Source organism: Rattus norvegicus, chromosome 12, assembly GCF_036323735.1.
Source record: "Rattus norvegicus strain BN/NHsdMcwi chromosome 12, GRCr8, whole genome shotgun sequence".
Classification (NCBI taxonomy): Eukaryota; Metazoa; Chordata; class Mammalia; order Rodentia; family Muridae; genus Rattus; species Rattus norvegicus.
Genome location: NC_086030.1, coordinates 31,375,333 through 31,390,674, shown reverse-complemented (window position 1 = coordinate 31,390,674; position 15,342 = coordinate 31,375,333). Strand labels below are relative to the sequence as shown.

At 47.1% G+C, this 15,342-nt stretch overlaps 1 protein-coding gene across 2 annotated transcripts in view; it reads right to left on the bottom strand.

Annotated features, from left to right (window-relative positions):
• The window catches only part of Galnt17 (polypeptide N-acetylgalactosaminyltransferase 17), a 458,691-nt gene that overhangs the window by 27,476 nt on the left and 415,873 nt on the right, over window positions 1-15,342 (bottom strand). For both annotated transcript variants that reach the window (NM_001025112.2, XM_039089218.2), the window contains exons 7-8: window positions 6,990-7,175; window positions 513-650 (exon numbers count right to left, since the gene is read on the bottom strand). In NM_001025112.2, coding sequence (NP_001020283.1) covers window positions 513-650; window positions 6,990-7,175 — 324 coding nt within the window. The remainder of the gene's footprint in view (window positions 1-512; window positions 651-6,989; window positions 7,176-15,342) is intronic.

Genomic DNA, 15,342 nt, shown 5'->3' with positions numbered 1-15,342 from the left:
CTCTCTCTCTCTCTCTCTCTCTCTCTCTTTTGGAGATGAAGTCATGCTATATTATCTAAATTGTCCTGGCTCACCATGTAACCCATGAACATCCTGCCTCAGTGTCCCTATAGCTGAGATTACAGGTACGCATATCACCTAGGTCTGTACCTTTCCCTCTCCCCACCCCTCCTCTCTCTCCCTCTCCTTCCCTTTCCCCTTGCCCCTTGTGTGTGTGTGTGTGTGTGTGTGTGTGTGAATAGCTTATAGTAGGCAAGAGTTCTACCCCCATATCCTCAGCTCCCTGGTTCTTATTATGACCGGTTTCCTGCTCAGTGTCTTTACCCTTATGACCCAGAGGCCCCCAGTGTCAAAATGTCTCAAAACTGTCATTGCTTGGGCAGGTGACAAAACCACGCTCCCATCCCTGCCTTCATACCCTTGCTAGTGAGAGAACTTTGTACCTCCAAGAATCATTAAGAGGCGGACGGGGGTGGGAGGGGCTGTCGTCCCTCAAGTGTGGTCGATCTTACCTCCCCGTATGCGATGGTGTTGTTGTATCTTCTCATTTCCGGGTAAACATGGTCCAAGTACCACTGGAAGTTCTTACACTTCAAACTTTTCCTTAATGCCTTTCTTTCTGAGACGTCGCCGATATCGATGCCTGGATTCTGCAAATAGAGAGTCAAAGGGCGTTAGTGGCACCAGCCTCTGGCCAGAGCCTTGTGCAGGCGGAGTCACTTTTAGGAAGGGCATCTCGGGGACTTGGAGCCTGTGATGCTTCGGAGGTCTCCTTGCTTTTTTTGAGAAGGAGTGTTCTAGCTTCATTTCTGTTGCTGTGAGAAAACATCTTGACCAAAAGCCACTTGGAGGAGGAAAGGGTCTATCTGGTTTACTATTCCATGCTCCCGCCCACGATGGTGGGAGAGCCAAAGCAAGGACTGAAGCAGCCGGTCCCTTCACATCCACAGAGCAAAGGAAGCAAGCAAATCCATGCTGCCTGCTGCTTGCGCTCAGCTGGCTTTCTGCACTCGTACGCAGCCCATGGATTGTGCTGCCCACACCCAGGGTGGATCCTTCACCTCAACGAGCAATCAAGACAACCCCCGACAGACATACCTGCAGGCCACCGATCCCTCTTGAAGACTCTCTTCAAGAATGTGTCAACTTGACATTTAAGACCAACCATTACATAGGGTCATAGGTAGCCCAGGCTAGCCTTGAACTTGCTTTACGATTGAGGATGAATCCACCAGCTAAGCTACATCCACAGCCCAGAGTCTGTAGTGCTCATGTTAGCTTCAGCAGACTGATCTATCACTTACACGTAAGGTAGAGATTATGCTCATCCCATGCAGTGCATGTGGGGAGATCTGACAGAAGTCTCCAGACAATTCTCCATCTTTATCACCACTGGGGTTAAGGACCCCAGGCTACGAGGATGTCAACAACCTACTCTCTGGAATTCTTCTTTCCTAGTAATTACCCAAGACAATTATTGTAGGGATTATTCGGCGATGACAAGAAAATAAATGTTCCTAACCTCCTTCTGCTCATCTTTTAACTTGTGTGTGACGTCCCTCTTTGTGGGCACTCTGCGAAGCTCATTATATGCAGAGGAGAAAATAATTTTCCGTGTGATGATGTTCTGATGAATAATTCACTCTGCTTTTATTGAAATGAACCTGTAATGGGTTGCTGTGTGATGACAGGGGGAAATAAACCATCTGAAATATGAGACTTGGTCTCAGCCCCAGAGGACTGGGAGTCAAAGGACACAGGCTAGGCTGAGGAGGGAAGCCTGGCGAGACTGGAGGGTACTGAGAAGAGTTGGTTAGTCTGTTAAGATTATGTCAGTAGCCAGATAAGGTGTGTGTGTGTGTGTGTGTGTGTGTGTGTGTGTGTGTGTGTGTATGCATGCATGCATGCTTGTGTGCATGTGTCTGTAGCGATGTGTATATTCGTAGGTGTGTGTGGAAGTATGTGTGCATGTGTGATGTATAGGGATATGTTTGTGTGTGTGTATGCATGTATATGTGTGTGTAGGGTTGTGTATAGAAGTATGTGTGATGTGTAGGGATATGTTTATATGTGTGTGCATGTATTGTATAAAACGTGTATCTGTATGTAGATGTGTGTATGCATGTAGAGGTATGTTTGCGTATGTGTATGTATGTGTATGTGTATGTATGTGTATGTGTGTAGAGGTGTGTATGTGTGTATGTACAGATATGTGTGTATATGTATAGGTGTATATGTGTGTGGTGGTGGTAGTAACAGTGTGTGTGTGTGTGTGTGTGTGTGTGTGTGTGTGTGACTGGTGTACATGCATAAATGCATATGCAGGGTCAAGAGAACATTGGTTGTCTTGCTCTCTTGTTTTCAAACTTACATTTTTGTTCTTGTTTTAAGACATGATCTCTCACCATAACTGAAGCCCACTGGTTCCAGTGAAGCCAAGTGCTCCAGGATCTGTCTCTCTCCTCCTGCAATGCTGGGGTTACAGGCATGAGTGACTACAGCTGGCTTTACATAGGTACTGGGGATCTGAATGCAGGACCTCACTCCTTCACAGTAGGTGCTCTTACAAAGATGTTAAAGAAAAAAATTCTTTGAATATCATAGTTAGTAATACTTAACGGCAAGCCAGAAAACAGTATTTAACTCTTTGAAAAGCTTCGGCCTGGTTGGCTGTGGTGGTCAGTGTTTGTTAGTCCGAGAGTTGGTTGGAGACAGGACCTCAGGCTGGCCTTGATCTCACAACCCCTACTGCTTCATCTCATCCAGTGTTAGGAATGTAGGTTTCTGCCAATGTGCTTGGCCAAAAAAATGACCTTGTTTTTCTCCTTTTTAAAAAAGACAAGATCACAGGTATTTCAAGCAGGTATCAAACTGGCTGTGTAGCTAGGAGTGACCTTGAACTCCTCCCCTCTCCAGCATAGGCATTACACACTTGGCTGAAATGGTTATTTTAAAGCCTGGTAGGATGGCACTCATGATTATGGACCAGCCATTCAGAACCAGCCCCAGACCTGTGATTCAGTGTTGTCTGATCTCCCTTACCTTTGATCAATCGCGTTCCAAAAATTCTAAATGGGAAATTCCAGAAAACGTTTCATAAATTTGAAGTAAAATTTATCATAGTATCTTGTTTGGATCATCCTGCTTCATTATTAGCTGTTGGCCTCTTACTGTGAAAGCTTATAAATAAAACTTGGTCATAGTCTGTTTGTAGTGGGGAAACGTAGTGCCTACATGCTGAATGTGCTTAGGGTATCCAGTGCTTAGGCTGAGAGTGGGGCACTGACCTGTTACCCCAGCATGTGGGAAACTAAGGAAGGAGGATCATGATCTCAGGCCAGCCTGAGCTGTGGAGTGTGATCCTGTCAAAGTAGGAGGGGGAGGGAGGGGAGAAGGAGAGAAAGGAAGATAGAGGTGAGAGGGAGGAGAAGGGAGTATGGAGAAAAGGGAGAAAGGAAAGAGGGGTGAAGGGAGGGAGGGAGGGGGAGTGTTGACGGGTATTTGATCACATTGTGAATTCCAAGACTGTGAGCTAGAAAAAGCCTTGTTTTCTTGTTGTGGTGCGGCTCTGCCCTAGCAAACACCTTTAACCTAAGAGCTTTCTGTAAACAGGACTAAGTAAGGTCATCCATAGGTCAAGAGGCAGAGCAAGCAACCAGTTGACAAGAAGCAAACATAAGAAATCCTAAGGAAGACACATGAGGGTCTTTGAGTTGAAGGGTATTTAAGACAGCCTGGAATGTCAGTGGAGTAGGAAGGTCAGCTGGGTGCGTCCTCTGCCTCTCTGAGGCAGCAGGCTTTCACCACAGTGTCCGCCTCCTGAGTCTTCATTTGGTAAATTGTACATTCAATATTTTGTGTTTTAAAAACAAGAATGTCTTAGGATCTAGTATGTTTCTAGTTCAGTTCAGATTTCGGATTTGGGTCCAGGCCATCCAGGCCTCCATAGTGAGATTCTGTCCCAGTGTCTGTCTGTCTCTCTGTCTGTCTGTCTGTCTGTCTGTCTGTCGTCTGTCTGTCGTCTGTCTCTCTCTCTCTCACACACACACCTGATTTAGGAATTTTTCTGGATCATAGAATATTTGTATGACCTTCATTGGTTAAACACCCCTCATCTAAAAACCAGAAGTCTAAAACTCGCCCACGTTTTTGAGCAGTGCTCATGAAATGCTCGCTAGTATGCTCAGGTCCCGTGTATGATTTCCAGTCCCTGTAAAACCTCCTTCACAGTGGTCCCATGGCTGAGCAGGGATTGTAATGGAGACTGCACTGGGCAAGAGTGACTAGCACTTAGTTCTTGTGACTCAAAGAGTGACAGCTAATGATGGTCTAACTGACAGCATCTAGAATCGAACTACTGGGATTCTAGAATGGATTCATTGAAGAAGGAAGACACACCCTGAATGTGGGTAGCACCATCCCATGGACTGGGGTCCTGGACTGAATACACAGGAGACAGTGAGCAGAGGACCAGCATCCGCCTCTCTGCTTCCTGACTGTGGATCAAGCGTGACCAGCCGCCCTGGGCTTCTGCCAACATGCCTTCCCCATTTGGATGGACCAGATCCTCAAACTCAGAGCCACAATAAACTATTCTTCCCATAAGTTGTTTTTGCTGGGGTTTTTATTCCAGAATAGGAACAGGAACTGTCACGACAGAGAAAACCATCATTCTAGATTCTTCTCTATAGAACATGGATTACTATGACACAGTATCACTAGGGTTTTAAGTTCACATCCCTGCCCTGATGATTTGAGTACATATCCTTTATGTAAGACGAAATGACTTACTTCTAGTTAGTGTGTGTGTGTGTGTGTGTGTGTGTGTGTGTGATGCACATGAGTGCAATGCCCATAGTGGCCGCAAGAGGGCAGCAGATTCCCCTGGAGCTGCAGTTAGAGGTGATTATGAGCTGCCTGAAATGAACACTGGGGACTGGACTCTGGTCCTCTCCACGAGCAGCAAGCGCTCTTAACCACTGAGCCACCTCTCCAACCCTTAGTTGACATTTGTGTAAGACCCTAAGGGAGACCCATTAACCTCCCAAAGTACCAGGCTTTTCATCTGTAAAATGCACATCATAGTAGGCCCCTAACAGGCCAGCCTTTATTGAGTATTCATTGTGGGATGGACTCTATCTTATACCTCATTTGTTCATCACTGGAGCCCTTTGGGGTAAGTATGAACAATTAATGTTCTACAGATGAGAAAATCTTGGCAAACTGCCCATTTGTCATGAGATTAAATGAGCTACTATAAAAAAAGAAAATTTTCAAGAATCTGGGGTGTGCTAAGTGCTCATCAAAGGCTATCCAACTTGATGTAAAGATATGTGGAAGCTTGCTGCCCAGCTCAATGACCCCCGGTCCATCCTCAGGACCAGAATGGTGAAGGAGAGAACAACTTGCACAAGTTGTCCACTGGCCTGCACATGGTGCCCACTGTAGCATCACCTCCCCTACGTAAACTAAGTGAATGAATGTAAATTAAACATGCGTAAAGGAATACTGCGTCTGGTAACTCTACACTGCTAAAGGAGGCAGAAGCACTTCTTTAGGCTGTATTTCAGAAATTGTAATGAGGCACAGGCAAACCTGGTCTCACAACTGTATCACTTCAGCTACTTGCGAGGCTGAAGTAGGAATGTCACAAGTTCAAGGGTTAGCCTGGCCCATGAGAGTGAATTCAAAGCCAGGCTGGGCAATTTAGTGAGACCTTGTCTCAAAATGAAAAGAAAAAACTGTGGTTGAAGGCGTGGCTCAGTGGTAGAGCCCCTGCCTAGAATCCCCCAGTGAGGGGCTGGGGGCATGGCTCAGTGGTAGAGTCCCTGCCTAGAATCCCCCAGTGAGGGGCTGGGGGTGTGACTCAGTGGTAGAGTCCTTGCCTAGAATCCCCCAGGAAGGGGCTGGGGGCGTGGCTCAGTGGTGGAGCACCTGCCTAGAATCCCCCAGTGAGGGGCTGGGGGCGTGGCTCAGTGGTAGAGCCCCTGCCTAGAATCCCCCAGTTAGGGCTGGGGGCGTGGCTCAGTGGTAGAGCCCCTGCCTAGAATCCCCCAGTGAGGGGCTAGGGGCGTGGCTCAGTGGTAGAGCCCCTGCCTAGAATCCCCCAGTTAGGGCTGGGGGTGTGGCTCAGTGGTAGAGCCCCTGCCTAGAATCCCCCAGTGAGGGGCTGGGGGTGTGGCTCAGTGGTAGAGCCCCTGCCTAGAATCCCCCAGTGAGGGGGTGGGGGTGTGGCTCAGTGGTAGAGACCCTGCCTAGAATCCCCAATGAGGGGCTGCTTTCCTGGTGTACACAAACACCTAGATTCAACCCTGGGTACTGGGGAGAAAGCCGTAACAACAGTGACACAGTTTCTACACTTTTCTCCTTTACCCCCTCAAACCTTGCACGAATTTAACCGTATTTCTGCTGTTTTGATGCAGCCTCCTGAACAGAGAAAAGAGGACCTGCCATCGCCCCCATTTTCCTGCTCGATATCTGAAAGCACAGCAAAGTGTTCAGAAGAGAATTCATCAATACCAAGAGACAGAGGTGAGATGCAGATCAAGTTGGGCACAGCCAAAGGGTTCCTGCTGGGAGCCTGGAGTATCCAGAGATTCTCCTGGTGCCCCCAGCAGCACGCATGAGGGAGAGAAGGAAACAAGCATCGCAGCCTTCACACAACCGCCAGTCATGACTTCTCACTGGCCCCTGCGTCCCCACGGGGTCAGAGGGGCGCACAGCAAGAGCAGAAGGCGGCAGCGTTACTCAAACCTGGACGAGGACACAGCGCATGCCCAGAGTGTGAGAAGATTTAGATTAACACAGCAGCAGGATCTGCGGATCTTTCTGAGTGGATCGATGCCCTTTGGCTGTGTTTGCCCCAGTAAGAGGATCTCAGATGTCTGTGAGACTTAGCAAGAGAAAAGCCATTGGCTTTTTAAAGGTTTCTGTGGCCTGCGAGAGAGCCTAACTTATTGTTGTAGGATGATAAAGCTGCCCGTTCCTACCTCCAGAGGCAGATTCCACGCTATGTACACATGTGACTTGTAGTCATCCATCCAGACCTCGGCTACTCGGAGTGCGTTCCTCTTGGTATAGAAGCCGATGTTGCTGTTATACGGTTTCTTCTTCCGCTCAATGTGGGCCACCCTTGAACACGGAAGGACCTCCATGCTGCCGCCACAGAGCCATACCTGGAGGCACGGAGACTTGATCAGTATGGCAGAGGATACCCCAGAGGCCTTTGCCCTTCCCACAAGCCCCAAAGCAGTGATCGAACTGAGATAGCATCATGAGTCCCAGTTTCCTTTCTGTTGCTGTGATGAAGCACCCTGACCAAAAGCAATTTAAGGGAGTAAAATGTACATCTGTCTTACACTTCCAGGTCACGACCCATCACTTAGAAAAGTCAGGGTAGGAACTCTAGCAAGAACTTGAAAGCAGGAAACACAGAGGAACACTGCTTACTGGTATACTCCTAAGGTCATGCTTTCTTAAATAATCCAAGACAACCTGAGTAGGGAATGATACCACCTACAGTGGGTTGGGTGTTCCTATATTATTAACTAACCATCACGACAACTTCCCCACCCAGTTATGTCTGTAGGCCAATCCCATCTAGGCTAGAAGCTGTATCAAATTTATCGTTGAGAATGATTACCATTTTAAATGGCTCTAGAATCATCTAGAAGACAAACCTGTTGGGCACGTTTATAAAGGAGTTTCTAGACTGGGTTCACTGAGGAAGGAAGATTTGCCCTGAATGTGTGTAGCATCGTTGCATAAGTTGGAGAAAATGCCTAAGGATCAGCATTCATCTACTTCCTGACTGTGTATACAATGTGACCAGATGCCTCACTCTCCTGCTGCCTGCCTTCCCCACCATGATAGAATGTACCCTTGAACTTGGAGCCACAATAAATTCTCCCTTCCTGAAGTTCCTTTTCCCAGGTATTTAGTCACAGTAATGAAAAGGTAACTAATACACCTCACGACGCCTGGCTTATCCAATTTCCACTTCGGCTACTTGACTTTTTATTATTAGCGGAGGCCTCTGGGAGAACCTGGCTGTGGTTCCTCTGATATAATCTATCTCATTTTTCCTCCTTTTATTTTCAGGATGTGCTGTTGCTTGTGTGCTTTTTTTTTTTTTTCTGGCCTCGGTGGGCACCTGCACATACACGACATTTACTCGTACATACACATAAATAAAAACAGTTTAAAATATGTGTTTTTTAAAAAAAATTGGTGAACTTAAGGGCTGGGTTTGGTTGTAGAGTCAGTAAAGCATTTGTGTGAGAACGAATGCCTGAGAACGAAGGCCTAGAGGATATCCAGGCCTGGTAGCTTGTGCTGATAATCCTAGCTTTGGGGAGGTGGAGGTAAAAGTATTCCTGGTGCTCACTGGCCAGCCAACCACTGCTTTGGTGCCTGAGGGAGGGGCAATAGCCTCCTAGGTGAGCTCTGGGCCAGTGAGAGACTGTCTCCAAAAGGAGATGGACAAAGGCTGAAGAATGACACCTGATGTTGTCCTCTGGCCTCCTCATGCATATATGCACACACATGCACATAAGCACATGCACATGTGCTCTCTCTCTCTCTCTCACACACACACACACACACACACACACATACACACACTCTCTCTCTCTTAGGAAAAGGTGACTGTGTGGGTGTATGTATTGGGGGGATCCATATTCCTGGAATTAAAGAACCATGAAGGATCTCAGTTGGGAGGTGCACCTCATCTTTGTGGGGGTCACAGTTAGGACCTGGGGCCCCGAGCGTGCTAAGTGAGCACACGTGCAACCTGGGTGACACTCTCGGTGTTTGTGAGGCACACAAGATGTCTTTACGGCAATGTTCTGAGACTTCGAGGACAGCGGGCAGTCACCCCAACTTCTCCTCCAGGACCCTCGTTCCCTCCACCTACCCTAAAGAGGGCCCCTCTCTCCGGTTGTTGAGGTATCAGGTTCCAAAGAACTTGGAAGCCCAACCCAGGGGCCTTTCTCCTCCTTCCCTTAAGGGTTTGCATTTCTGCAGTCTCAGCAGTGGCTTTTCCAAGCATCTTCTGTGTCCCTGATTAAGTCACTCTGAGGTCTATTGAAGTTCGTTTCCGTGTTGCTTGGGCAACGGTGAGCCGGGCCTAGTGGCACAGTTGTCATCCTAGCTACTTGTGCGATGGAGGCAGAGGGACCACAGCCAAGTTCATACCCTGCTTCCGTGTGAACTTAGTGAGTCTGCCCCCAAATAAAAAGTAACAAGAGAACTGGGACGTAGTTTAGTACTGGAGCACTTGCCTACAGTCTCTCAGCGTTGGAGTGTGGCTCAGTGGTAAAGCACCTTTACGGTGTACAGGAGGTCCTGGCTTCTTCCTCCAGTCCTGGGCAAAACCAAACCAAAACAAAAGCCCAACAACACCAAAACAACCTAATAACACTAGTGCGTCTCCCAATGCAGAACTCACATAAAATAGTCCCATTGGGTCTTCTAAATCTAGGTAAATTTTAGCTTTATTTTGGAAAATATATCTGGCTAAGAAAATATTTTAATTTGTTCCTCCTATTCTTCTTTGGAACTCCCTGGAAACACTTGTCCCCTGCAGGTACACTCATCACCACCACCCAGGGGTCACTGGTCCTTTCCTTGGTATTTTGTGCCAGGCTGGGGAGATGAGCTGTCTCCCCTTACCCTGGGGGATTTAAACACATCTTCTCTCCCACAATCAGATGGATGCTTCATGGCTTTCCTCCTAAATTCCTTTTACAAAAACTCAATTTCAGTCCTCGGCTTTATTTATTACAGTTTCTCAGAAACAGGATTTACGAATGCAGATCTCGAGACATATCTCAATTTAACTACCACAGTGGCGAGAACCCCTAAACACCTAGATTCTACTGCTGGTTGGGTCGATGCAAGCCATTTCTCTTAGCACAGGCTGAGGAATTAAAATGAGCCTCTTGGCAAGTGACGTGTGACCCCGAGGAGGAATGAAAGGCATTATTGAAAGCAGCCTGATTCATCGAGCAGAGTCAGGGAATTGAAGAGATTATTTTTCCCCCCCCTGATTGTTGTTGCTTCTGTATTTAAAAGACAAACCATATCAGAGGGAGGCGAATCACGCTGGGCTGAACACATCAGCTTAAAATCCATGACAGCTGTACTGCCCAATGGAATAGCATGCTACTGTCATAAATGGTCAAGCTCCTGTGTGAGGAAAACCATCCCATGCAATCTTTTAAGTGCGCTTTGCTCTGTCTTCCAACATCCTGCCATCTTTCCTCTTTCTTCAAATCCCTTTATTTTTCAGCATATGAAGCTGTAGGCATAGATTAGAAGCCCTTCCCCACCTGGGCTACACAGGACAGAGCGTATTGAGAGAAGCCCATGAGAGAGGCATTTGATAGAAACAAGTCACGAGCCTCCCATTTTGCTGGCCACCTTCTTCTTCAAGAGTACAATCACTTCAGAAACCTCATAATTGTATGCATGTGTATGTGTCTGTGCTTACACAAGCCCCACAGTGCCCGTGGAGGTCAGAGGACAATGTGGGTGGGCCCACGTTGGGGAAGGGAGAAACCTGGAGGATTTTTTCCTTCTACCATGTGAGTTCCAGAGACCAATCTCAAGCCCTTAGGCTTGGAGCCAAGTGTCCTTACAATCAGAAGCATCTCACTGGCCTGGGTTCCCTTTTACAATAAGTCATCGTTCTTTCTACTTTTGACCATATGCTCCTACTACAACATTTTCATTTCAGGACACAGAAAACTAAAAAACATCATTGGGTGCCACTCAGGACTCGGATCCACACTGTGATGGTTAGTCGCCTTGATTTCCATCCTCACGGGACGCGGAATCACGTGGGAGACACGCCTCCTGACGCGCCTATGACGTATCATCTAAATCAGTGGTTCTCAGTCTGTGGGGCGCGACTCCATTGGAGGGTCGGACAACCCTTTCACAGGGGTAGGATATCAGATATCCTGCCTGCCAGACACTTACACTACAATTCATAACAGTAGTGAAATTATAGTTATGAATAAAGATACTGTTATGGTTGGGGGGTCACAACGTGAGGGACTGTATTAAAGGGTCGAAGCATTAGGAAGGTTGAGAAGCAACTGGTATAGATTAAGGTTAGCCGTTGAGAATGTTTGTAGGGCATTGTCCTGGTTGGCTTTAGTGATGTGTGAAGACCCGTGTTGACTGTGGGCGGGATCATTCCCTAGCCAGGGAAGAGTTAAAAGAAGAAAAATTGAGCAGGATACAGACATTCATTGCTCTCTTCTTCCGGACTGCAACTGCGACATGATTTGCAACTTTGATTCCCCTGCTCTGATGAGATGCATCTCAAGTTATAAAAAAAAAGTTTAATTTTTTATGTGTCCCTGTAGGTTGCGCAGAGGCCAGAAGATGACGTCATCTCACCTGGAGCCAGAGTTACAGTTGGTTCAAGCCATCTAGCATGGGTGCGAGGAAATAAACAAAGCCCTTCTGCAAGAGAAGTATATGCTCTCGACCGCTGGGCCATCGCTCCACCCCGTGTGCAGGTCATTTTGTTACAGCAGCAGAAGCTTAACTAAGACTTACATACGAAACAGAACCGTCCTTCCTTCCCTACAGCAGCTCCAACTAAAAAGACATTAAGCCTCCTATTGCTTTGTGTTCCCAGAACCGTCCCTGATGCCCTCAACTTTATAATTTGCCTTGACTATTGGGCCCAACACCGTAGACATGTGTATGAGGACCAGCTTTCTGATCTGGTCCTCCGCTGGGGATAGAGAGATAATGCAGACACAGAGGAGCCCGCTGGCTGAGTTCACAACTTTCACTGGTGCCTCAGTGCTGAGCATGCGAATGGATATCAGGGAAGGGCCGAGAGCAGCCCGTGCACCTTCACATGGAAGTTTCCAGAAGGCAGGTGGGGGATAACACTGTATTCACTTTCCTACCTAGACATATTCCTCATCCTGCTGCCGCCATTTAGTATGCGTTTTGTTGAGGATTAGAATGCAGCTGTTAGAGTGTAATTATAGGTAATCTATGCTTAGCCACCAGAGGAGACTGAATTATATTTAATTCTGTCTTCAGCACCAAAGGCCATAGCCTTTGGAAGGAAGGAAGCTGGTGTTTACAGTTTTTAAAGATTGACCTCTTACTATTTTTTTAAGAGAGAGAGAGAGAGAGAGAGAGAGAGAGAGAGAGAGAGAGAGAGAGAGAGAGGAGAGCGAGCAGTGTCCACAGCAACCAGTAGAGATTGTCAGGACTCCTGGGCCTGCAGTTATATGTGACCGGGAGCTGCCCAACATGGGAGTTAGGAACAGAACTTGGGTCCTCTGTAAGAGCATTGTGTGATTCTATTTTCATTTCCTTTTTTTAAAGATTTACTTATTTATTATATATAAGTACACTGTAGCTGTCTTCAGATACACCAGAAGAGGGCATCGGCTCCCATTACAGATGGTTGTGAGCCACCATGTGGTTGCTGGGAATTGAACTCAGGACCTCTGGAAGAGCAGTCAGTGCTCTAACCACTGAGCCATCTCTCCAGCCCGATTCCATCTCACAGAGGGTGAAATGGTTCATCTTCATTATCAACCTGGACAATTGGAGATGGGCTTCTGGGTGTGTCTGTGAGGGTGTTTCCAGAGAGGTTTAACAGAAGAGGGAAGGCCCACCCTGAATTTGGGTGATGTCTTCTCATGGGCTGGAGTCCTGGACTGAATAGAAAGGAGGCAGTGAGCTGAGAGCACCAGCATCCGTCTCTCTCTGCTTCCTGACTGTGGATGCAACTTGGTCAGTTGCTCCTGCTCCTGCTACTATGCCTTCCTCACCACAGTGGACTGTATCCCCTCAAACCAAGAGCCAACACCAGTTCAGGCTCCCAGAGGCTTGGATTCTTGGAGCTGTTCTGTGATCTCAGTCAATGTGTGTCTAGCTAGTGACATCACACCCACCTGCTGGTGAGTTCCACCAGTTGACGTCATAAGTCGTTGGGACTCTGTTTTTCTTCAATTCCAATCTATTTTTTTTTATATTTAAGTTTAACATTCCAACCGCGATTTCCCCCTCCTCCTCCCCTCCCTGTCTCTCCTGTCTTTAGGACTCTTTTTTTTTTTTTTTTTTTTTTGGTTCTTTTTTTCGGAGCTGGGGACCGAACTCAGGGCCTTGCGCTTCCTAGGCAAGTGCTCTACCACTGAGCTAAATCCCCAACCCCTTGTCTTTAGGACTCTTATGTAGACATTCTGTAAGAAGGTAGATCGCTCCTACACTGAGACAATGGTAAAACTCAGTCCCTTTATTTAATAGAAACATTGTTTTGGGTCCCTGGTTTTAGTTGCACTTCTGTTGCTGTGAGAAAATGCTCTGCCGAAAAGCAACATAGGGAGAAAGGGTTGATTTTGGTGTATGGTTCCCCAAGGCACAACCCATCCTTCCAGGGAAGTCAAGGGAAGAACTCAGGAGAGCCTTACATCACATCCACAGTCAAGAGCAGAGAGACGTGATTGCACACACGCAACCTTGCATGCTATCAGCTTGATCTCTTCACTCACATATGGTCCATGAGTGCATATGCAGGTCAGAAAATAGCCTCCTGCAATGGGGCTGGCTTCTTGCATTAATTAACTGTCAAGTCAAATCTACCCCACACATGCCCACGGTCTACCCTGGTCTAGAAAATCTCACCAGGTGATTCTCGACCATGTCAAGCGGACAGTTGAAACTAACCATCCCAGCCTTCTCTTTTTTTTTTTTTTTTTTTTTTTTTTTTGGTTCCTTTTTTTCGGAGCTGGGGACCGAACCCAGGGCCTTGCACTTCCTAGGCAAGCGCTCTACAACTGAGCTAAATCCCCAACCCCCCATCCCAGCCTTCTCTGATGATCTTTTCTCCCATCGATGAACCCGTCTATGGCAATATCTATGAGAATGGATACCTTCTACTAGTGACAGGCAGCGTCTGCTTCCCGCTAGTGATGACAACCCCTGTGTAGGCTCCACCGTCTCCTGGGCATCCCACTTCTAGACTCCCCTCTGGCCAACTTGTCTATAAGGTTCTGACTTTTTTTATACCACCCATCTTTTGTGGCTACAAAGCCAATGTACCTTCTCCATCCCATCTCCCACTGCATGGGAAAACCTGGAAGCTACCCATGAAAAGAGAGAGGCCATGATGTGGAAGGAGTTGAGACCTTGTAACGATCTCTTGGAAGGTTCCCTGTCAGCATCTACCATGAATTTGTTTTTTGTGCCTATGTGGTGTATATATGTCTCTATGTGTGTGTATATATGCATGTATATATGCATGTATGTTTGTGTGTGAATGTGGAGGCCACAGGTCCAACCTGGCATCTTTCTTGATCACATCCCACTTTATTTATTTTTGAGATAAATGAACCCTCTGCTCATTTGTTTAGCTAGACCGGTTGGCCAATGAGTTCTAAAGATTTGTCTGCGCAGTTCTCCCCAACCCAATCATCCTATCTCTGGGGTTTATAACCACATACTGCCCAGCTCAGATTCTTTTGAATGGGTTCTTGGGGATCCAAACTCTGGTTCTCTTAGTCACAAGACAAGCACTTTAATCACTAAGCCATTTTCCATGACCTCCATGAATTTAAGTACTGGGGCACCAAAGGCAGGCCCTTGTAAGTGCCAGGCAATGGCTCGTCCACTACAGTCCCAGCCTCACTGTGGATTTTTAATTTATTATTCTTTTTATTCAAGAGGAGAAAGGTGCCCATATGGAGGCCACAGTACAACCTATGAGAGTCAGTTTTCTCTAATATGTGGGTGCCAGGGATTGAACTCAGATCATCAGGTTTGGAAGCAAGTCCCTTTACCCCCACCCCCAAGCCATAGTCCAGCTCAGATTTATCCCCCCCCCCAATAAACCAGAGATTTGAAATTCAGCATGTCTCAGGGACCTAAGTTATCTGCCCCAGGCACTCTGCAGTCCTTACTTTGAACTGCAAGCTGTTGAATTTTGAGAAGCCCAGGCTTGTAAAGGACTCAGTATCCAGCTGTAAACAGCTGCTGTGAGCTCCCAGCAATTTCATCTATTTCTCTCCCAGAGAACAATCCACTCCCCGTTGTCCAACGAAGCAGGATCCTGCCCTGGGATATGGCACACGTCCCTGACCTGCCCCATCCCAGCCACTTCTTGGCTACCACTTGAGGGCCAGTTTCACATCAGGGAAGTCTGTCAGAACAGGCAGCTTGTGGCAGAGCTGATAAAGAGGACATGGTCTTTTGAAATTTTAAACAGTTCTTTCTGGGTGTTGTTTTGTTCTGGCTTGCTTAACACCGTGTCCTGTGTATCTCCTAGGACCTGGGGTCTGAAATGTCATCTCTTACCTGCTG